A 24,983-nucleotide genomic window follows, 5' to 3' on the forward strand; every position below is an offset into this window, starting at 1 on the left:
TTGGGGATGCTTGATACGTCCCAAACGTATCTATAATTTTTTATGTTCCATGCTACTTTTATGATGATACTCGCATGTTTTATACACATTATATGTCATTATTATGCATTTTCCGGCACTAACCTATTGACGAGATGCCGAAGAGCCGAGTTGTTGTTTTCTCGCTGTTTTTGGTTTCGAAATCCTAGTAAGGAAATATTCTCGGAATTGGACGAAATCAACGCCCAGGGTCCTATTTTTCCACGAAGCTTCCAGAAGACCGAAGAGGATACGAACTGGGGCCACGAGGTGGCCACACACTAGGGCGGCGCGACCTGGGCCTTGGCCGCGCCGGCCTGTTGTGTGGGGCCCTCGTGTGGCCCCCTGACCTGCCCTTCCGCCTACTTAAAGCCTTCGTCACGAAAACCCCAGTACCGAGAACCACGATAAGGAAAACCTTCCGGAGACGCCGCCGCCGCCAATCCCATCTCGGGGGATTCGAGAGATCGCCTCCGGCACCCTGCCGGAGGGGAATCATCTCCCGGAGGTCTCTTCATCGCCATGATCGCCTCCGGATCGATGTGTGAGTAGTCCACCCCTGGACTATGGGTCCATAGCAGTGGCTAGATGGTTGTCTTCTCCTCATTGTGCTATCATGTTAGATCTTGTGAGCTGCCTATCATGATCAAGATCATCTATTTGTAATCCTTCATGTTGTGTTTGTTGGGATCCGATGAATATTGAATTCTATGTAAAGTTGATTATCAATCTATCATATATGTTATTTATGTTCATGCATGCTCTCCGTTGCTAGTAGAGGCTCTAGACAAGTTGATACTTGTGACTCCAAGAGGGAGTATTTATGCTCAATAGTGGGTTCATGCCTCCATTAAATCTGGGACAGTGACAGAAAGTTCTAAGGTTGTGGATGTGCTGTTGCCACTAGGGATAAATGCTTTGTCTAAGGATATTTGTGTTGATTACATTACGCACCATACTTAATGCAATTGTCTGTTGTTTGCAACTTAATACTGGAAGGGGTTCGGATGATAACCTGAAAGTGGACTTTTTAGGCATAGATGCATGCTGGATAGCGGTCTATGTACTTTGTCGTAATGCCCTGATTGAATCTCATAGTACTCATCATGATATATGTATGTGCATTGTTATGCCTTCTTTATTTGTCAATTGCCCAACTGTAATTTGTTCACCCAACATCTGTTTATCTTATGGGAGAGACACCACTAGTGATCCGTGGACCCCGGTCCTATTCTTTACATCTGAAATACAATATACTGCAATTGTTCTTTACTGTTCTCCGCAAACAATCATCATCTTCCACACAATACGTTTAATCCTTTGTTACAGCAAGCCGGTGAGATTGACAACCTCACTATTACGTTGGGGCAAAGTTCTGTGATTGTGTTGTGCAGGTTCCACGTTGGCGCCGGAATCCCTGGTGTTGCGCCGCACTACACTCCGCCACCAACAACCTTCAACGTGCTTCTTGGCTCCTACTGGTTCGATGAACCTTGGTTTCTTTCTGAGGGAAAACTTGCTACTGTACGCATCACACCTTCCTCTTGGGGTTCCCAACGGACGTGTCGACTGCACGCATCAGAGGGTGATTCGTTTCGGAGTTTTTAGGTCAGAGGGGTCTTATAGGCGAAGAGGCGACGCAAGGGAGCGCACGAGGCTACCATACAACCCCCAAGCGCGGGCCAGGGATGGTCGCGCCTGGGCATGGTATGGGAAGCCTGTAGCCCCCCTCCGGCTCTCCTGCTGGCTCCCGGGGTCTTCTGGTATATTAGAATTTCTGTGATTTTTCCAGAATTTTCCGAGCACTTTCATTTTTGGACATTTTCTGCAGTAAACATACATAATAAACAGGAACTGGCACTGTGGCACTTGTTAATAGGTTAGTCCAATAAATGTCATAAAATGATGCAAAGTGCACATAAAACACAGAGGAATTCGTGTAGAACAAGCATGGAACATCAAAAATTATAGATACGTTTGCAACGTATCACCCCTGGAACAAAAGCCGTACCTGCACCGGAAGTACCGCTCGAAGTCACATGTCGAGTGACTTGTGGTACTACCGGTCGAGGTACCGGTCAAGTACCGCTTGGAGTCTCAAGTTGCGGAAGTTCTGCCCCTAGTACCACATTTTCTTCAGGCCGGTACCTCAAGCGGTACTAGGACTGGCAGTACCGGTCGTGCGGGTTCTTCCCATCTTGGAGGGGTAACGGTAACACGTGAGCGGGCGGTAGTACCGGTCAGGCGGGATGAGTTGATTTGCTGGGTTTTGAACGACCCTATTTATGAGGTGTCTTCTTCCCAGCTCACCCAAGCACCTTGAAACTCTCTCTCCTCCATTGTTGCGGAGCTCAAACCTTGAGGATATCTCTCCCCATCCAATCAATCAAGCTCATACTTTAAGGAGTGGTGGAGGAGAACCCGATCTATCATCCCACCAAGAAAGATCTACCCAATCCCACCTAATCCTTTGTGGATCTTGTAGTTAGGGTTCCTATTGTGGAATCCCTTGGAGATGAGCTTCTATGGAGGCTAGCTTGGGTTGGGCTGGTCCCATAGGGCATTGGAATCCTCCGTTGATGTGGAGCTCGCCCCAACCTTGTGTGAAGGAATAGCTACCTCGATCGGCTTCGTTAGTGGAGAAAAGGGAACTCCTTTGTGGGGTTTCCTTGAGGAATAAGGTGAGGCCTGTGTGGCCGTTGGACCTTCGTGGTCCACACCTCCTCAATGCAGACATACTCCCTCTTGTGGGAGGAACTGCGGTGAAACAAATCCTCGTCTCTTCACTCCGGCCTGGTTGTCCCGTTCCTTCATACTTGTTTATCTTCTTGTCTTACTACTTGTGTTACTTGCCGTATTGCATCGCATCATTCTAGGGTCACCTTTACTATCAAGTTAACACCTTTACTTTCGCCTATCTAAAAACCGAAAAAGACATAAAATTGAGTAGCGCCTATTCACCCCCCCCCCCTCTAGTTGTGCCGGTCCATTCAACCACGACGAAGATACCAAGAAAACACCTTAGTTTTCAGAGGTATGTTCATCTTCTAAATAGATCTATTATTTAAACATGTTGAATGGGCTCTATGAAAGCTTTATATATGGATCCTACCTAGAATACCCCACTCTTGGTAAGTTCCCAGAGGAATTCATCGGACCCTTGTACGAAATGTACTGAAGCTAATCTCTGTAGCAGTTCATTTCAGGAGGGCCAGTCGCGGTCCAATAATATCTCGCCTATACATCATAGAAGGGGGAGATGTTTCCATCACCTTGCGTAAGGTATCTCCTTTATGAAGTACTATATTATACAAAGCTGGATATTGTTCTCGAAGGGTAGTTGATCCCAACCATATATCCTCCCAAAACCTTTTCTCACATCCATCCCTAATGGAGAACGAACCATGCGGGAAAAAGTGTTTCTTAGTCGCCATAGCACCAGCCCAAAAATGAGAATCACCAGGTTCCAGTTAATTTGAGAAATCGCTTTTGAGCCGATATACTTTCTCCGCAACAAGTTTTGCCATACGTCATCCTTAGTTCACAACCTGGCCAATCATTTCCCTAGTAGGGCCTTGTTCTTAAATTCAAGATCATGAACACCATGTCCACCTTGATCCTTGGGGCGGCAAACAACACTCCATTTAGTCAATCGGTATTTTTTTCTTCTCATTATCTTCCTGCCAAAAGAATCTAGACCGGAAATAGTCCAATATATGGACGACTCCTTTAGGTAGTTGGAAGAAATAAATCATATACATTACCATGTTTGTGAGTACTAAATTTATGAGGACTAATCTTCCGCCTAGAGATAGAAACTTTCCTTTCCAACTACTAAGGTGTTTTTGTATTCTTTCCTCGACTATTTTCCATTCGGCCAAAGTGAGCCTCCTATAATGTATCGGAATGCCCAAATATCTTATTAGAAAACATCCAATCCCACAACCGAAAAGTTCGGCATAAAGGTTGGCATCGTGCTAGTCCTCACCACAACAAAGCAATTCACTTTTAAGGAAATTAATCTTAAAACCTGACAAATGCTTGAAGACTGAAAGTATTAACTTTGGATTTCTTTCTTTTTCTAAATCATGTTCCATAAAAATAATTGTGCCGTTGGTGTATTGAAGAATAGATAGTCCATCGTCCACCAGGTGGGGAATTACTCCTGCAATCTGACCATCAACTTTTGCACGCCCAATTAAAATAGGTAGCGTATCCGCCACAATATTGAATAACATCGGTGACAATGGACCACCTTGCCTCAAACCTTTCTTTGTTTAAAAGTATTTAACCACATCATCATTGACTTTCACGGCAACAGTTTCTCCACAAATAAAGTTATTAATTAAAGCACCACTCATAAAAAAAACCTTTCATTCTGAGAGTTTGTTGAATAAAAGACCATTTAACTTTATCATAGTATTTTTCAAAGTCGATTTTGAGAATAACTCCATTCAACTTTTTCGGATGTAACTCATGAACTGTCTCATGCAAGGTGAAAACTCCATCAAGGATGTATCGACCTTGCATAAAGGTCGTCTGAGTAGGTCCCACCTTATGACCAACCACCGAATTAATCCTTATAGTAGCAACCTTGGTGAGAATCTTAAAACAAACATTAAGTAAATAAATTGCTCTGTACGGTTGGATCCTCTCCACCTCATTAATCTTTTGTAGTAATATATTCTCACCAAAGTTAATACGGAATAGTTTCAGCTGTCCACCATGTAATTCAACAAACAACTACATCAAATCCCTTTAATGGTATCCCAGAAGCTTCGGTAAAAATCGGCCGGAAAGCCATCGGGGTCTGGCGCCTTGTTATGTTCCATTTGGAAAACCGATTTCCTGACTTCTTCCTCGGAGTATGGAGCAATCAGAATAGCATTTTCCTCTTGGGACACTGGAATGTCATCTATCCTAGATTCATCCAAGGATATATCCGATTCTTCATGGACGCCAAACAAGTCTTTATAATAAGATGTTATGTATGATTTGAGCTGCTGGTGTCCTTCAATCGTGCCCTCGTCCTGAACCAGAGAATGAATACATTTTTTCCTGTGTTGACCATTGGTGACACTATGAAAATATCTCGTATTCGAATCTCCTTCGTGCAGGAACTGAGTCTTAGATCGTTGGTACCATTTGAGTTCCTCCTCGCGTAGAAGACCAACTAACTTTGCATTATACTGACTTTTAAGATTAATTTCATGCGTTGTCAATGGTCTTACTTCCGCAATTGCCTCTAAATCATCAATAAGAGATGGCATGTTGAGTTTCTCTTGTTTCAACTGTCCAATCATATACCGCGCCCGTCCCCCAAGGTATCTACGTTATATAACATGTTATTTTGCCTTCTTTTGATCACATGCAATAATAATAAAGATAAGATGCGGAAATTCAATTCGGCTCATGGGTGCATATGCTCCCTTCACCCAAAAAACATATTTCTAATTATCAAAAAAAATTAGCAAAAAATTTCGCATGTACATCTCGATAATCTATATGCATTTGTGTAGTTTCGCAAGAAACAGATATTTTTTGTGGTCGATGTAAAAAAGACAAAACAAGTCTCAGAAAAAAGCATTATTTTTAGCACTAAATTTTGTCTTTTTTACACAGCTCAAACTATAAGTTGATTTTTCATGGAAAGACTTTCTGTGTATGTAGCATGTCAAGATGTACACGTGAATTTTTCGTTTGAAATTTTTTGACATTTCAAAATATATCAAAGTTGTAGTTTAAACTAAAGGGAGCATATGCACCCAGGAGCCAAAACACCACTCCCGATAAGATGGTCTTATTAAGCATTATACGCTCCACACTTACAACTATTTTTGAGTTTTTATTTTTTCAAGAAGAATCTAGATCTACTATAGAAGTTCAGAAGAAGTTCGTAGTACCCCAAACATAGTAAAAAAAAATCAAGGTTCTTGACCGACATAACAACCACTATCGATGCCAGAACAAGCCTCCAACGCTTCGCTGTCGTCGCTCCCCTATCAGAGCCAGCCTAACATTGTTGATGACAGCCGGGAAGTATTCGTGCACGTGCCCCTAAGGACCAGTGCCACAAAGCTGATGTCATCACCATTGAACTCTTCAATTGATTTGAATCTTTTGACACCAAATATGTAACACGCATAGACTAAACGAGATTCACTACTCCATTGATGCAGCGACCAGAAGAATCCCCGCCTTCATCAACGCCCATCAGCGAGATTGCTGCCAATGAGGTGGATGGGGAGGTAGGTATACCTTATCGTTGTCTCGCACATCACCACTATAGTCACCAATAATATTGATGTTGGTTGACCAATCTCTAACTTTAGGAATCTTACCGTACGCCGAGCCTAGGTCCGTGGTTCTCACACCATCCTGCCGCCGATGCAGGGAGCAGAGGAGGCAAGGACATGTCATTCAGACTACTCATAGTGGGAGTAACTTCACTAGTAACTAAGTGTCCAACTCAGCAAATTTGCTTATGTGGCAGTGAGTTAATGAGGAGAGAGGAGGATGGAGTAACATAGCTAGTTACTGTAACATCACACTTCTTAAGAGCAATTCCAATAGTATAGCCAACTGCTGGCTATAACAAGATGATATATTATTTGTAGTCATCTTATAGCTAACATGTATAATAGTTGGCTATAAGAATGAAGCACTTTATTAACATATGGCCCACCTTTCACTCTCACAAAGTGCCTAGGAGCACGTGCAAGAGCTGGCTATTGCATAGTAGCCCACCTCCCTTCTCTCTCCTCTTCTCTCTCCTCCAACTCATCTAAAATATATTATTTAATGTCTTATAGTCAGCTGACTGGACTCTATTATACTTGCTCTAAGATACAATGAGTCTATAAGCTAATTAATGAAGACATATACTGTATGATAGTACTTTGATGTTACTAACCACTATGAAGGTAGTAACATAGAGTAGTAACATGTGCATGTTACTACTCTATGTTACTTCCCACTATGACTAGTCTCAGACCGGAGATGGGCAGATGGTGATGACGGCTTTCTTCTTTTAATAATCCTAGAGCTATGACTGACTTACGAAATTATAGGTGGATGGTTTTGGTTGGCGCAAATCTGCTAGCTTCCCGTGAATTTAGGAGATGCAGTTTCTCTTCAACCTCCACGTAATCCCGTAGGTTGCATTTCGTAAGTCTGTCCCGTAGATGTAGCATTGCTCTTCTTCTTTTCTCACTGAAGGAAAACAATTCGTCCTTTTTGCTTTATATTTTATCTATTCAATACAACCAAATATGTAAGCTTACAAATGTTATGTGTTCTTCAAATATAATCCTATGTTTTTCGACTAACCCCCTTTAAATCTGCAAAACTAGCAAATTGATGGGTATCTACACGTTTTTACCATATGTATCCATCCACGTTTAACTCGATATCCTCATGTGCTTTTGCGTACCACAACACTGTAGTGTACTGTACTAGCTCACGAACTCGTGCACAACACCGTTCACCTCGATCATGCTACACCCGGGCACTTTGGCCACCCTCTCCTCCCTAATCTTCCCCCTAGCTAACGCCCAAGCAGCGCCCGACCGCGCCGTCGCGTGCCAACACACTTGCAAGTTTACCACAAACACTGCATTTACCGGGCTTGGTTCGACCTGATGAAGTACCTCTTGGTGCAAGAGAAGTTGGCAAGCTCTTCGTTTTCCTCTCTGAAAAAAAGAGCTGTTTGTTTTCGTGTTTCTATCTACCTGTTCCCTTGTTTTAAGGTCTTGCCTCTTCGGATTCTGCAACCAATCAGGAAATCCCGCCTCTCCAAGTTCCCAATACAACAAACCTCTATCACTCCAGAACCCAATGTGTCAATCCTGCTTCAATCGGCTGGAGAACTATATGTGAACCTGCGTGCCTCATTCCTTCTTATGTAGGCCGTCGCTTCACCTGAAAGTCTACTGCAACCTTACGATTTGCGAACAAGCAGAAAAGCTCCTAGCCATGGCCACGATCAAGGTCAAGCTCGCGGTAGAAATGCCTCGCAACCGCGTGTTGTTCGTCGACGCGGGCTCTGACTTCGTCGACATCTTCCTTAGCTTCCTCACGTTGCCACTCTCGGCCGTCCATATCTGCGCAGGCGCGTCATCGCCGGGTTGTCTCTCCAACCTCTGCGACAGCGTGAACCGTTTCAGGGACAGCAAACTGTTGAAGGGTGAGGCGTGCCATGGCCTTGTTCTCAGGCCTTCGCACGCCCAAGAGTTCAAGTTCGTACCTTGCTCCTTCTGATACTACTAGTTCTACTGTATTGCTTTTTTTTAGAGCTACCGGTTCTATCGCTAAATGTATAACCTGGGCACGATTAGTAAATTTGTATCGATCTACTTGAACAAAGAAGAAAACTATACATTTCTGACGTGAAACGAATAAACTTTCGTATGATCTGACTGACATAGTGATCTATAGAAAATAATCTGACTGAGGTTTTCTGATGCAGTTTGCTTTTCTCTTGTTAACTCTATATTCTCTTTTATCGTGACTAACAAATTATCACCATGACTCGTACCCAGGCACTGTAATTCAGCTTGCGAGCACTACGCAACGTTTATCAAGAACCAGCAGAGTTTACAGGGAGACGATTCGTCATGCAGGTGTTGGGAAGCCATGGCTAGAATGGTGCATGCGTACACCCAAGTAACAGGGACAGAAACATTTCTCACGCGGAAAGAACGATTTGTGATCACCGATGACGGCGTGATCAAGCCGGCGTCCACGAGCAGTATGTTTGCTCTGCTTCAGAAGTTCAGTGCTGATGGGATTGTCCCTGTCTTTGAGGAGCTCGAAGTGTGCGTCAGCTGGGCAGAGGTAAGACAGATCTAACACATAAAGTGACAAATTTCCATATATCACACATAAATTCCGTTGTTAATTGTGGGATGTTTTATTGTTGGGGGCTGCAATCTTGCAGCCCCTCTCTCTTCTTCTACCTCTCAACACACTCTTACGGACACACACTCTGAGAAACTCAACGCACACACTCAGCCAAGGAAGAAGACGCAGCTTTTCCATGAAACTTCCTTGGTGATCAGAATGGCTACATTGTTTTTGCTCAGCCCTCACGCCCTTTTCTCATTAACTGAATCAAGTATTTATACAAGAGTTTTGGACTTATCCACTAGCCACTAACTAAATGCACTCACGCACTAACTAGCCACGACCACTTCTCACTCCTAGAATCACTCTAGCACACACGGTCTAACACTAAGACCACTTCTCTTGGTCAATAACGGACTCAAACTAGCTGATCACTGAGTTACTCTACTAGCTCACCTTTCAGCTCTTGCATGCAGCTCCGCATCGCACGGACGCTTTGCATCTCGCCTGCTTAGCCGCATCGCACGATCATGCCAGCATCTCGCCATGCACCCTTCTGAAACTAGCCTTGTAGGCATCTCACCTACAGCGGCATGACAAACTGCAGATAACCTAAACTACATGCAGATGAATCTAAACATGCTAATACATAATTAAGATTAAAAGCTAACATGTTTTGCATTTTAGGTTGTTAGTTTGCTAAAGACATGTGTCCACTCGGATACAGTATTCACCGATGTCTTTTTATCAAAGGAAATCGATGGTGTTTGTCGTAGAATTCCGAAACCGAGCATCAGGCCGACAGTTCTGCGGAAGTCGGACAAAGATTCAGTTTCTTCACCACGGTGCAACATCAAGCTTCTCTTCGACGGCCAGGAGGGGAAGGTCCTATATGCGGAGTGCAAGCACGAGTTCGTCAACCTGCTGTTTAGCTTCCTTACATTCCCAATAGGGTGTATGATCAAGAACTTGGGTGGTGGCACTTGCCATCTAGGCTGCAGCTTGGACAATCTGTACAGCAGTGCTATGGATCTCGACGCCGCTGCGTACCTAACGGGGCTCGACTTCACCAGAGATACGTTGCTAGATCCGAGCATTGCCCCGTTCAAAGTGGAAGACAACGGCTCCGTGCAGGCTGTCCCGGTCCCGGAGTGGTACTACATGTGTAAAGTTCCAGCTTGCCAATGTAGGCCGCCGAACAGGAAATGTTCAGTCTGCGACCCTGAGTTCGTCAGAGACGGCACATACATTGTGGACGACGAGCTGTTCGTACACCAGGCTTCTGCCATGTCGGTGATGAAGCATTGGTGCCGGAGAGACAGGGCGAATTTCGTGGAGATGGACATTACCGTCGGGAAACAGGAGGTGAGGTGGAATATATGCAGAATACATACAGCTCTTGCGTGTTGAAGTTTTCTCAACGATTTACTCCTCTTGCAGGCTGTTGCTCTGCTGCGAGCCGCGTTTACTTCCAAGACGGCGCTGACTGATGTCTTTGGCAGTAGGATGGATAAAAAACCGCCTCTTTTGCAGCCCTTGCCACCTTGCAAAATGAAAAATTCATCGTCCTATTCCCTGCAGCAGATGCAGATCTTTGTCAAGATGCCCACTGGTAAGACCATAACCCTGGAAGTTGCGAGCATCGACACCATTGACACTGTCAAAGCCAAGATTGAGAATAAGGTCGAAGTTCCCGAGGGATATCGTCACGAGCTGGTCTACGGTGGGAAATATCTGAAGGACTCGAAGACTGTTGCTGATTACAGCCTTGTGAAAGAGTGCATCGTCCACTGCGCATTTTACATGGAGGGGAGCTGTGAAACTATAACAAGGGTATATCAGTACACCATGTAATTACCATACCGGTAACAGTTGTCTAGACATCATTGGAACTCCCTATCCCTCTTATTCATCTTATCATTGTGATTGAGGCACACTGACCTTTTTGTCTCTAGTTTTGAAACCTGGTCAAAATACCAAATGCATTTTCCTGTTACTGCATGCTCTGCTACATCGATCCTACAATAAACGGATTTTCGAAGTTTTTATGAAATATAGTTGTCATCAAAGTCCCTCTTTAAAATAGGCTTTCGCCACACTTTATAAATAAAGCAACCAGATTCAAAGGCCCAAAATGCCTGCTCTTTCTTTTGAACAACAATTTCCTCCGATTGACATGTCACGCGAGTTTATATGTACAGTCTCTGTTCTGATTAAGTCTACTTTTAAAAAATGAGAAAAATTAGTGTTGCATTTATTAGTACTACTTACATACTTCCTCCGTTCACAAATAAGTGTACATTCGGGTTTTTCAACACATATTATGAAGTGGAGTAAAAAATACATTGAGAACATGCATCTCTCCTCTTTAATTCTTTCATCTCTAATAAGCTAAGTGCATGTAGAAAACAAAAAAATGTGCTTAATATATTGAGTTTGATTTTCGTGCGATGAGAGAGAACTAATTAAATGCATTGGGAAGATAGGAATACACTCTTTTGTGGACAAAGTGTAAAGCTATATATCTTCTTATTTGAGGATGGATGGAGTATATGAACAACCAATTCAATCTACACTAAAAATACGACGTTTAATAGAAAGAGCAAAATCACTTTGTTTTCAGTATTTATTATTGACTAAAAGCTAGAATGCAGAGTACTTTGGAACAAATTTTAAGCCTATAATGTGACTATTTTAGAACGGAGAAAGTATTACATAAAGAACGAAACTGAAACTTGAAAGAACAATCCACGAAAACACACGGCACGTGAGGCTCTCGTGATCTAGGTCTTCCTCACCTCCTACCGGCACCGTCGCCGATCTGCTTCGCCTTTGTGGCCTTTGGGCCATGGGGGTGCAGTGGATCGTGGCCCTCGTCGGCGGGAGGGCTCCACCCCCTATTTTGTGGGTTCCGTTTTCCGTTTGTAGGGTCAAACTTTGTAGGGGCGACGCTTAGATGGTGGTGGTGTCGCCTCGTGCAATAAGGTCTTCCCGACTTCAACCCCATCTCGGCGGCAACATCGAGAGGCTTGTGGGAGTGTGATGTCGTCTTCGAGGTTTTCGTTTGGTTGTGGGGATCTTCGGATCGTGAAGGAGCTTCAGCGGCAGTTCATCCTTCTTCTTCGTTTTCGGAACGGATGTGGTCTTCTTGACTCGTTTGGCGACTTCCGGCCCGCAACCAACAACGTCAAGCTGACTCAGGGAGGAGCGGTAGCGCGCCGTCGACACGGTCTAGAGGTTGAAGATGAAGGGCTTCTCAAGAACTGTGTTGTAATTTTCGTTTTTCTTGTGATGCTCTGTACTGTTCCCTGTTTCTTTTAATACCAGTGTTCTATTCGCAAAAAAAAAAAAAAAAAAAAAAAATCCACGAAGGATCTTCAAACTGAATCTCAACATAGACTGTACATTCTACCGTTGCTATGTAATTCGACCACTTGTATTAATTACTAGCTGACGAACTCGTGCACAACACCGTTCACCTCGATCATACTACACCCGGGCACTTTGGCCACCCCCTCCTCCCTCATCTTCTCCCTAACGCCCAAGCCGCTGCCGACCTCGCCGTCGCGTGCCAACACACTTGCGGCGAGCACATACGCGCCGCTGTCCCGTGGATCGCAGTCCACGGCTTCCCGTGCCGCACGCGCCCCCGCCTCGGCGTCGCCGTGCAAGCGGCATCCGGAGAGCAGGGCACCCCAAATGGCGGCATCCGGCTTCATCGGCATTGCCCGGATGACGTCCTCGGCCTCCCGGAGCCTTCCGGCCCGTGCGAGCGCGTCGACGAGGCAACCGTAGTGTTCGATCCCCGGCGTAACGCCGTACTCGCTCGCCATTGACGCGAACAGAGCCTTCGCCTCGTCGGCCATGCCGGAGTGGCCGTACGCCATCAGGACCGCGATGAAGGTCACGATGTCAGGTGCCAATCCGTAAGCTTCCAGCTCGGAGAACAAGGCGGCAGCTTCTTGCCATTGCCCGTGCACTGCCAGCCCAAGCATCATGGCGTTCCAGGACGACAGCACGGCCAAGCCCTGCAATCTCGAGGCGTCGAACACCTGGCGCGCCTGGCGTATCGAGCCACACTTGCAGTACATGTCCACGAGGGCGGTGACCACGAGCGCGTTCACGGGGACGCCGCGCCTGTCGATGTACGCGTGCACCCACGCGCCCTGCTCCAGCGCGCCGAGGCTGGCGCAGCAGCCGAGGACGCTGACGAGCACGTTGGCGTTCGGCTCCACGCCGTCCGCCTGCATCGCGGAGAAGAGGTCCACGGCGTCCTGGCACCTGGCGGCGCGGGAGTAGGCGCTCACCATGGCGCTCCACGTCGCCACGGTCCTGGACGGCATGCCGTCGAACACCGCGCGCGCCTCGTCGACGCGCCCGGCCCTCGCGAGCGCCACGATCGCGCTGTTGCACGCAACGACGTCGAACGCCTGGCACTGCCCGAAGAGCGCCAGCGCCTCGTCGGCCCGGCCGCAGGATGCGTACATGGCGATCATGGAGTTGCGCGTGTACGCGTCCCCGGCGAGGCCGAGCTTCAGCACCATGCCGTGGAGCGCCGCGCCGTCGTCGGCGCGGCCGAGGCGCGCGTATGCCGCGAACAGCGACGGGAACGTGCGACGCTCCGGTGGCGTGGGCGACCGGAGCATGTCGAGGAACAGCGCCACTGCGGCGTTCGGTCCGGGACCGTCGGACAGCGCTCTTATGGCGGTGTTCCACATGAACGAGTTGGGCTTCCGGTGGTACCTGACGAGGCGCGCGGCGTAGGCGGCATCGCGTCCTTCGCCGGCGCAGAAGGCGACGGCGCGGCTGGCGGCGATGGGATCTTTGGCTAGGCCGGACTTGACGAGCGCGGCGTGGAGCTGGCGGAGGTGGGCCATGGTGGCGCATTGCGTGTGGAGGAGGGTGAGGGCCGGGTGGGAGGCAAGAAACGAGGAGATGGACGGTGAGGAAGGGAGGAGAGGTGATGTGGTGGAGGAGGGAGACGAGCAAGCTTGTGCGGGCAATGGCGCCATTGCCATCCTCTGTTGTTCTGGTAATTGCTCGGGTTTTTTGCCTGTGAAGGTGGTGATTTGTGCGTGCCACTGCCATGGCTTTCTTCGGATAAGGTGCATCCTCACTTGTGGCCTATCAGGTTAAGTCTAGGATTATTGGAACAGAATTCTCTAGTGTTATTTGCTGGTATTTGGCTGGGCCAAATTTAGTTTGGGCTTTCTAGGCAAGTCCGGCCAGGCTCCAGTGGGTTGTTCTAAAATAAAATTCAAGTGATAGATACAAATATTGCTCATGTTGCAATCAGACTCACATACATACCAAATGTCTAGCCTATAAAAAGAGCAAATGTTCCTTCACATCCATGATTTGTTGTCACTAACTCATAATAAGAGAGAAAAATAACTGAAGTAAATTTTCCCTGTCACAATTATTTCTAATTGTTCAACAACATGATGTGATAGCTAAACGAAAATGAATGCTCTGGCTACACATTCTTGAGCTAAGATCTCATACTTAACCAACAACAGAAATATAGCAATGCACAGGAATCTAATAGTAAGAGTTTATTGTACTAGCACAAACTTGTAGTCAGTCCTCAATGTTGCTTATGTATCCCACAGTTCCCTTCTCATACCACTCCTTGAACAGAGATTGTTCAAGGAACTCATTCAGAGGAAAGGGTCGTTTCTTCACCTGAGATAAAGGTCCCTTCATGCTAGCGTCAAGGAAAACAATTACACTTCAAAGTTACGATAGCTGCTTGCTTTTTGGTGTAACTCTGAGTTTCTTGGCAATGATCACAAAAACCAGCATTTGCATCTACGCAGGTCTTGCGGACCTTCAAACCACCTATCCCAAGACTGGTAAGCAGCTCCAGTAGTTCTGCGCTAACAGAAAAGAGAAGTTGTAAGATTATGAATAGATATATTTAGACAAATAATATGATATTTCCATGCTTATTACACTGGAAGTAGAGGGTCTGCTTTGCGTTCAATTGTTACCAGAAACCTGACAAAAGGTTAACGATACAGTCAATCTCCATTTATCAACAATACACACTATACGTGCTTTTCAAGAACTAAAACCATAGAGTAATAATCCAATTGTTTGAGTTTTTTCTGACACATACTCTTGCAATGCTGCCGATACCTTATCCGTTTTATCTAGCTCTTCAAGTTCCTCCTGCATGTAGCCCAGTTGAGCAAATTAGCAGTTTGGCAAAATATAGGAGACGGGTTTTTTGTTAAGAAAATAAAACCCCACCGGTGGTAAATTTAAGAAAAAATACTCTGTTCCAGATCTAGTGATAATGAAGTCCAGAACATAAAGTGAAGATATATAGTAAAATCTATCACTAGCAACACTATTATGTAATTTATATGATTTTATCTTTAAAACTGTGACATATTTTTCAGGCCATACATTTGCGGCTAATGTATCAGCTAGAGCACAGTGTTCAAAATAAACTTGTCAAGTGAAGTATCACCAATGCTCAGTTATTTGCACATAAAGATGGTGACAACCAAGTCGAATTTTGAGTACTCCATTGTTATCACTATTTCAGAGGACAACCATACCAGCATAAAACAACCAATTGTTTAAGGGTTTAACAGACATAATTTTTTTGTTAAGACTTAACAATCAAAATAGGTAGTACTGCTTGATTAACAATCTTGGGTTCAAACGACTGAATCCGACAGTATTATTAATTGCAGTTACTAATTTGTAAACTCTCATAAATCTTTACTAGTTTCACTCACTAGGTAGTACATACACGACTAACTCAGTTAAGTAGGGTAAGCTAAACACTACAAAGGATAATATAACTGTTTATACTATGGTAGTATGCCGGCAACATGATTTACCACCAAATATGAACCATTCATGGTAGTTTGAACTTGTAAGAATACTTCGCAAAAGGAAGTACAGGGGATTTAGCTAAAGAGGATGAAACACATTTATGGTGTAGAACCTATCTAGCATTAGCAAGGCTATGCTCGTTGTCCCCGAAATCTAGACTATCCAAAAGGAGAGTACACGATGATGTTCATCTGGCTTCCAATTGTAAGAATTTTAAGATAAGAGCATATAGATTGATAAGGAAATTCAAATAATTCATCATTAGTTATAGCTTAGAATGTCTGATACTAAACGTTTGTAGTTGTGGTCTTGAAGATAGTTCGGTAAAGAAACTGTGTGCAATGTAGAAACACAATTGATTAGAAGTATGTTAATAACTCAAAAGACATAGGAAATGTTTCTCTAGCTGTTCATATAGGACCTTCATATTCGGCTAGCGGTGGCATCACCATGTTCTTGCGTGTTGCAACTGGTATGCGGTACAAAAGAAATCGAAACAATTTCCATACTACAAAAGCTAAATAACTAGCCAAGTTGGTGCTCCGTAACTTGTAATTAAGAACTGCTGTAGTGCGTTGTCAGTGGAATAACTCATATCCAAGTTTACATTCATACTTTCAAATAGCCCTAGTTAAGCAGATTCCAAGGTTTACGAGCCACACGAGCACACATTCTTGAAGTTTTGCTAAAACTTATGACTATCCAGGATAAGATGCTAAGGCATCAACTGAAAATGCTTTATTACAGTTCTTGTCTGGTCAGGTTTAATTTTTATATAATAAGATATAGTACTTCAGAAGAAAAAAAAACTTCTGTTTCGATAACCACATTGATCCAGCATCGATTTCTCCTTCCAATGACTCTAAAAGATTGGATCTAACAATGGCACGAATTAGAAAACCTGGTTTCCCATGCAAAAGGTCCCCCAGCAGGAGTGCCTGACCCATGTGCATTATTAGTAGTTAATTCTCCGGTAGTACACTGTGCTCAATCATTTGATGCAGGCAGAATTTTGGTTTTGTTCTTTCAGGAAAGAAACTGGAAACCCCCCTAATAATAAACTACAAATAGGCTAGATCTGTACATTTTGTACCCCTCATCAGAGAAAAGGCCCACAAAATAGTACGGAATTGAATCTTTGCCGCAAGAAATTGATGTGTGGAGCAGGTGCGCATGACCGGGGAGCAGAGCGAAGCACACCGAATATGCACATGTGCTTGACCGCTTTCCCTCCAACCACCCCGCCGGCGGGCGGCGGCCCTCTACCTATGGGACAAAGAAAGTGCAGACGAGGGATGACGACGCAAGAACCTGGGAGGTCAGCAATGACATAATGCTCTTGGTGTAGAAGTAGGATAAAGAATGGGAATCGAAGAAAATTAGTGCAAACTACTCCCTCCATTCCATAATTCTTAGAACACTGGGTTTACATTGTTAGAACACTGGGTTGAAAAGCTTTCGCCCATTTGGAACTAGATGAAGGGGGGAATGCTGAGTTTGCCAGTAAGAAACATTACTGGAGGCAACAAGAACTTGTCAAAGTAATTTTCAGAGAGAACTAAGATAACAAAAGAATGACAGCAGCTGACATAGGCGGACCTCGAGGAAGCGTGCTTCTTGCTCGAGCTTCTTGAGCTCGGCCTGGATCCGGTGCCGGCCCCGCATGTCCCCCGCTTCCCCTCCACCAACGCCGCCGCCGCCACCACCACCGCCTGGGGCCTGCATCGCCGGTAGCGAGAGGGCCTCGGCTCCGTGCTGTTCGACAACAGCGCGTGTGGGTGCGCGCGCGATCCGGTGGGGCAGGCACGCGCACTCCGCTGGGGAGCACAAACTGGCGGAGGAAGGAAGATGCTTGTGCGTGGGTTGCGCTGCGGAGCGAAGAAGTTGTGTCACGGGTACGGACGGCGGAAAGGTTTTGTTTTTGGCTTTCGAAAAGGTTCCTTGCTTTGTGACGACGATGGACGGACGGAGGTTTTTTTTTTTTTTTTGCAATGGATGTGGGTTTGGTCAAACTACACTTGAACCTCCTCCCGCCGGCCCGACTACGTTACAAGACAAGTGCTGTTCTGAATTCTAATCAATCTGGTTCTAGTGACGTCTCTCTTCTCTATAAAACAACAGTCTTAACGCGTGCCGCCAAAACAGACCAGGGATACAATACGAGAACGTATATGCTCATGGGTAGTGCTAGGCGTTGGCCGACCGATCCTGCCCCCGGATCGGTCGTAAAACCGCGGCTCGTTTCACGCATCGTATGGTCGAGGATTACCCCCAGGACATGTCGCTTTTATTGCAGTTGTAATTGCGTCAGCCTGGTAAAAAGTTGCATGTTGTCTTTGATCGTGCGTGCGGAGAGGTTCGATGCTTTGCATGCAGGCATGTGTAACCTAGTAAAAAGGTTGGCTGCTAGCTGTAGGCATGTAGCCTACCTTGCACGAGTATCAAGCTTTGCCTAGGTGCATGGCGCTGCTCACATGGTGGGTTCCACCTATTCTACTTGCTAAATCTCTAATCTAGCTAGCTCCACACCTAATTAAGTATAGAAAATGTTGCAACAGTGGTAGAGTATCATAAGCTTTTTTTTTTGTGGATCAATAAAATTGTGGAAAATGTTTGCAACATTTTGGGCACACTTTTCTAGCAACAATTATTTTGCTGTAGGTTTATTTATAACAAAAATTACCATCTACTTTACATAAATCGTAAATGGTTACAATAAAAAAATCGAACTTGTAGCTAACCACCTTCAAAACCTTACAACATCTCGCGTGTGTCTTCATAACAAAAATTAAATGGAATTGTTACAAAATTATTGAGCGTAAGCAAGCAGTAATTTCGAGAGAGAAAGAAACTTGTAACTAACGCACAAAAACCCTTACAACATCTCGTGTGTGTCTTCACAACAAAAAGCACATGGGTTTCTTACAAAAATAATGAGCGTAAGCAACATCTTTAATTTCGAGTGAAAAACAAATATGTAGCAAACGCACAGAAAACCCTTACAACATCTCGCGCATGTCTTCACAACAATAATTACATGGGTTTCTTACAAAAAATAATGAGCGTAAGCAACATTGGTAATTTCGAGAGAAAAACAAATTTGTAGCAAACGCACATGAAACCCTTACGACATCTCGCGTCTGTCTTCACAACAAAACTCACATGAGTTTGTTACAAAATAATAATGAGCGTAAGCAACATCAGTAATTTTGAGAGAAAAAACAAACCTATGCAAAAAAACCTTACCAAATCTAGACCATGCTTTCACAACAAAACTCATAGGTGTTTGTTACAAAAATAATGACCATAAGCAACAAATAATTAACAGAAAGACTTGGTTGTACTATAGTCCATAGCACACTGATTTAGTATTGTCGGCTATGAATTCGGCTTGAGGGTTCCCCGTCGGCGCTGAAGAAGGTTTATTTAGATGCAAACCAATGTCACCAGATCGAGCTCACTCGTGATGAATTCGACTCATCTTAGCCTTATCAGAATTAGATCGCAACATTTTTTCATCATACACCTAGAGCTAAAGGAGCATCTCATTCGTGTGTTCGAAGCTGAACACGGACCAGACATGACGTGTCAAGGGAAAATATAACAGTAATAAACCATTGACATATTTTTAGCGTCGCACTAGAAAATAACACGGTTAGTAGCTGGCTAAGTGTCATAAAATTCATTCTTTAGCAAATTAATGGTAGCCTATGAGGTCACATCATTTTTTAACCCATATGCTAATAGTACTAGTACTACACACGCATAGTAGCACCCTGCAGAAGTGGACAAAAAGAGCTGCATCAGCTGTGGTCCAATACGTGTGAACATGTGTGCTCTGCATGCGAGAGCAGGAAGCTAGAGCGTGAGTTGCATGCAAGCAGCTATGCGCGGAAGAAAAGGTTAGCGACTACACCGCGCGAGGCAGGCAAAAGCACGCGATGCCAGCGCGAGCGGGAGGGACCGATCCAAGGACGCCGATCGGTCGGCCGAACGCAAGCATTTACCTATGCTCATGCAGCACAAGCCCTTGCTGACTCTTTTCATTTTTGGTTTTGTGTATCCATGAGTTACCATGATGATTGGCGTACTTGTCGAGATCCGTTGTCCAGGAGACTTCACCGTTTTCCAAGTAATCACGGGAATGACATGGTGGACATGGTAAATGTTACGAAATCGTTTGGAATTAGTGTATTTCTCAAGAAGCTGGCTTTTTTATGGCTACATCTGATGGGGTGATGGTTGCAACTCCATCTGAAGGTGTTGTTGGTAGGCGATCGGCGGCACCAACCTAGACGTTGGTGTATGGGCAGTTCCTAGAACTGGCTTTTGTCACACGTGGCCTGGTGTGTGACACCTGGGTGGGTACCTACGGCGGCGATGTTGCCCATATATGGTTCCCTCTGGCCATGCCTTGGAGAGGGTTCTTGGTGGATGGAGTGGGTGGACTTTGTATGTTATGGCATAAAAGAGAGGGTCATAGCTGGTGATGGGGAGTCGGCCATGGGTGTGCTTGTTATGGTGTTCATGGGTGGAGCCTACGGTTCGGGTCTGTGGCTGATTGTCATGGTCGTGAGGGTGGCTGGCGATTAGCGTTTAGTGGTGGTGGTGGGGTAGTCTGGCAGTACAACATTTCGGATGCGGACAATGTTTGCCACGGTGAAAACTTGTATGGTTCTCGCCAGACCGACTCGGGTGGCATCCATGGGTGTCATGCCTTATTAAAGGCAACGTCGCGCAATTCTTCGCCTCTGAGATTCTCCGGGTGAAAACCATGATCCTTGGGATCGAGTGGTGGATGCGCTCTAGTGTATTTTCCTTCCTCAAGGTGCCACCTTGGCCATTGGCCTCGTCTAGTCAGTGTTTAGCTTCATCTCTTCATCGTGGCTCGTTCACGGTTGAGAGCTCCGTCAACTTCAAGCGGTGCCTTTTTTCTTACATGTTGTATCGGGTGGAGTAGGTGTTCTGCTCTTCCTCAACACCTTTATATCCTGCCTTGGGGGTGTGTGACGAGGATCAACTCGCCAATGCCTACATGTTGTAGACTTGGGTTTCGGGAGAGAGCGACGATGGAGATTCCGGGAGCGAGATTACGCACACGACGTACCCAGCTCGGGTCCCCTCGGTGGAGGATCCCTACGTGCTGCTAGCAATCCAGTATATGATCATATGTCTGTTTACAGGGTGCCGCCATAGGCGGAGCTATGCTGTCTATCTGTTGTCTATATGTTGTCCTCCTTATTTCGGGTGCCCTGGCTAGCTTTATATATGCAACCAGCCTAGGGTTTTACAAGAGTCCTAGTCGACTACTTCTTCGGGTTGCCTTGTTGGGCCTTCTCCATATTGGGCCGAGCCGATCTAGGTATACTAATAATTGGTACCCAAGGGTATACCCATGTCGATAGCCCCGAGTGTCTAGGGAAGTCGAAGACTTGCGTAGAGACTCCAAGAATAATCATCTCCAAAGGCGAGGTCCATGTCGTAGATCATGTGTAGCGTAGATGATGTCGACGATTCTTGAAATTATTTTTCTATCGGGTGCGCGGCAGCGCTCCCGATGGGAGTAACCCCGAGTCTATGGGTAAGTGCTTGCACTTAGGCATAGACTCAAGTTGTACTACTCGATGAAGAACTTAACTATATTTACGGAGGACTTGATGAAATCCATGTGCTCCCGATGGGAAGTAGGCTCCACTCGAGTCGTAGAATCGAGTTGAGTCTCCAAACCTTGATTGTCATAGATGATGTCGAAGTTATTTTTCTATCGGGTGCGCGGCCGGCGCTCCCGATGGGAGTAGCCCCGAGGCTACGGCCAAGTGTTTGCACTTGGGTGTAGGCTCAACTTGCTGTCGACACCACAATTTTTCCTCTCGTCTTGTATCTTATCGGGAGGGTGAACAATACTCTCGATAAGAGTAGCCCCGAGCCTATGGGCGGGTGCTTGCACATGGACATAGACTCAAGTTGTACTACTCGATAAAGAACTTGACTATATTTACGGGCGCAGCCCCTCGTTTTATGGACTCCAGGCCGTTGCTATCTATGTTGTTCGGGGATAATGGTAAATGGGGCTGGTTCATCGACGGATCGAGGTACCGATTAAGCTGCTCTTGTGGCAATCCCGCAAGAACCTACTTCAAGATCACGTCCCTGGACATGATCTCGGGATCCTGGTGTTAACTCGACATGTGCCGCTTGATGTCTACGCACACTCCTTTTCCTGTAGACGGTGTTGGGCCTCCAAGAGCGAGGTTTGTAGAACGGCGGCAAGTTTTCCCTTAAGTGGATCACCCAAGGTTTATCGAACTCGGGGAGGAACAGGTCAAAGATATCCCTCTCAAGCAACCATGCAATCACGATACAAGAAGTCTCTTGTGTCCCCAACACACCTAATACACTTGTCGGATGTATAGGTGCACTAGTTGGCGAAGAGATAGTGAAATACAAGTGGTATGAACGAATATGAGCAGATAGTAACGGCGCCGAGAAAATAGCTTGATGGCGTGCGGTTGATGGTAGTAATATTGCGGGAAGTAAAGATGCGGTAAAACGAGTAAATAAGCGATGATTGCGGTATTTGGAAACAAGGCCTAGGGATCATACTTTCACTAGTGGACACTCTCAACATTGATCACATAATAAAACCACTCTACACTCTCTTGTTGGATGATGAACACCATTAATTGTGTAGGGCTACAAGAGCACCTCAATGCCGGAGTTAACAAGCTCCACAACATTCGATGTTCATATTTAAATAACCTTAGAGTGCATGATAGACCAACGCAATTATACCGAGTACTAACATAGCATGCACACCGTCACCGAACGAGACTATGAAAGGAGGAATAGATCACATCAATACTATCATAGTAAGAGTTAACTCCATAATCTACAAGAGATTACAATCATAAACTACGCCAAGTACTACATGATGCACACACTGTCACCATTACATCATGGAGGAGGAATAGACTACTTTAATAACATCACTAGAGCAGCACATAGATTAATAGTGATATAAAGCACATTGCAATCATAAAGGAATATAAATAAGCACTTCACTATGCTATTCGAATTACTCTACGGCAAGATAACGAACACTAATTCATCATGTAGGCAAACCTTAAAGATGTATTCCCAAGTACTAATAAACACCCCATGCCGTCCTTCGTGAGCATTCATAGGAGGTACTAACACACCACAATTTCATAGAGACATCCAACTCAAATCATAACTCGGTGAATAAGTATTACGTGAAATATAGCCTAAGAGACCTACACGGTGCACACACATGTCACCTTTACACACGTGGGACAAGAAGTCTCTCGGAGATCACATAAGTAAAATCCACTTGAATAGCATAACAACATCTAGATTACAAAGCTCATCATATGGATCTCAATCATGTAAAGCAGCTCATGAGATCATTGTATTGAAGTACATAGGAGAGAGAGATGAACCACATAGCTACCGGTACAGCCCTTAGACTCGATGGAGAACTACTCCCTCCTCATGGGAGACAGCAGCGTTGATGAAGATGGCGGTGGTGTCGATGGAGATGCCTTCCGGGGGCACTTCCCCGTCCCGGTAGGGTGCTGGAACAGAGACTTTTGTCCCCCGGCTCTTGGCTTCGCGATGGCGGCGGCTCCGGAAGGTTTCTCGTACCGTGGCTTTTCCGTATCGAAGATTTAGGTCGGGGGCTTCTTATAGACGAAGAGGCGGAGTCGAGAAGGGCTACGGAGCCGCCAGACAATAGGGGGGCGCGCCCCTCTTGGGCCGCGCCAGCCCACTGTGTGGTGGGCCTGTGGCTCTCCTCTGGCCCCTCTCCGGTGTTCTGGAAGCTTCGTGGAATTATAAGGTTTTGGGCGTTGATTTCGTCCGATTCCGAGAACATTTCCTTACTAGGATTTACGAAACCAAAAACAGCGAGAAAACGAGAGCTGGCACTTCGGCATCTCGTCAATAGGTTAGTTCAGGAAACGCATAATAATGACATATAATGTGTATAAAACATGTGAGTATTATCATAAAAGTAGCATGGAACATAAGAAATTATAGATACGTTTGAGACGTATCAAGCATCCCCAAGCTTAGTTCCTACTCGCCCTCGAGTAGGTAAACGATAACAAAGATAATTTCTTAAGTGACATGCTATCATAATCTTGATCAATACTATTGTAAAGCATATGAGATGAATGCAGTGATTCGAAGCAATGGCAAAGATAATGAGTAAACAAATGAATCATATAGAAAAGACTTTTCATGAATAATACTTTCAAGACAAGCATCAATAAGACTTGCATAAGAGTTACTCATAAAGCAATAAATTCAAAGTAAAAGCATTGAAGCAACACAAAGGAAGATATAAGTTTCAGCGGTTGCTTTCAACTTCAACATGTATATCTCATGGATAATTGTCAACACAAAGTAATATAACAAGTGCAATAGGTAAACATGTAGGAATCAATGCACACAGTTGATACAAGTGTTTGCTTCTAAGATAGAAAGAATAGGTAAACTGACTCAACAATAAAGTAGAAGAATGGCCTTTCGCAGAGGGAAGCATGGATTACTATTTTTATGCTAGAGCTTTTCATTTTGAAAACATAGAAACAATTTTGTCAAAGGTAGTAATAAAGCATATGTGTTATGTATAAGATATCCTATAAGTTGCAAGCCTCATGCATAGATTACCAATAGTGCTCGCACCTTGTCCTAATTAGCTTGGATTTACATGGATTATCATTGCATAACATATGTTTAAACCAAGTGTCACAAAGGGGTACCTCTATGCCGCACTGTACAAAGGTCTAAGGAGAAAGTTCGCATTGGATTTCTCGCTTTTGATTATTCTCAACTTAGACATCCATACCGGGACAACATAGACAACGAGATAATGGACTCCTCTTTAGTGCATAAGCATTCAACAACGAGATAATATTCTCATAAGAGATTGAGGATTAATTGTCCAACTGAAACTTCCACCATGAATCATGGCTTTAGTTAGCGGCCCAATGTTCTTCTCTAACAATATGCATACTCAAACCATTTGATCATGAAAATCGCCCTTACTTCAGACAAGACGAACATGCATAGCAACTCACATGATATTCAACAAAGGTAAAAGTTGATGGCGTCCGAAACATGGTTACCGCTCAACAAGCAACTTATTAAGAAATAAGATACATAGCTACATATTCTTCACCACAATAGTTTTTAAGGCTATTTTCCCATGAGCTATATATTGCAAAGACAAAGGAATGAAGTTT

General features: G+C 44.9%; 3 protein-coding genes across 3 annotated transcripts; 1 reads left to right on the top strand and 2 right to left on the bottom strand.

Annotated features, from left to right (window-relative positions):
- The first annotated feature begins 7,992 nt into the window (after window positions 1-7,992).
- Window positions 7,993-10,716, top strand: LOC124696869. The gene is made up of 4 exons (XM_047229537.1): window positions 7,993-8,259; window positions 8,581-8,853; window positions 9,550-10,227; window positions 10,303-10,716. The coding sequence occupies exons 1-4, from the start codon at window positions 7,993-7,995 to the stop codon at window positions 10,714-10,716; spliced, it is 1,632 nt and encodes a 543-aa protein (XP_047085493.1).
- A 1,592-nt stretch (window positions 10,717-12,308) lies between these two features.
- On the bottom strand, window positions 12,309-13,936 carry LOC124699885 (pentatricopeptide repeat-containing protein At2g42920, chloroplastic-like). Its single transcript, XM_047232113.1, has one exon. The coding sequence runs from the start codon at window positions 13,878-13,880 to the stop codon at window positions 12,309-12,311; it is 1,572 nt and encodes a 523-aa protein (XP_047088069.1). The 5' UTR covers window positions 13,881-13,936.
- A 326-nt stretch (window positions 13,937-14,262) lies between these two features.
- Window positions 14,263-17,439, bottom strand: LOC124696870 (guanine nucleotide-binding protein subunit gamma 1). Its single transcript, XM_047229538.1, has 4 exons — window positions 17,314-17,439; window positions 14,984-15,036; window positions 14,818-14,862; window positions 14,263-14,736 (listed from the first exon to the last, which is right to left on the bottom strand). Exons 1-4 carry the CDS (start codon window positions 17,437-17,439, stop codon window positions 14,652-14,654), a joined length of 309 nt encoding a protein of 102 aa, XP_047085494.1. The 3' UTR covers window positions 14,263-14,651.
- Between the last annotated feature and the right edge of the window lie 7,544 nt (window positions 17,440-24,983).

The sequence above is a fragment of the Lolium rigidum genome, chromosome 3 (genome assembly GCF_022539505.1).
Source record: "Lolium rigidum isolate FL_2022 chromosome 3, APGP_CSIRO_Lrig_0.1, whole genome shotgun sequence".
NCBI lineage: Eukaryota > Viridiplantae > Streptophyta > Magnoliopsida > Poales > Poaceae > Lolium > Lolium rigidum.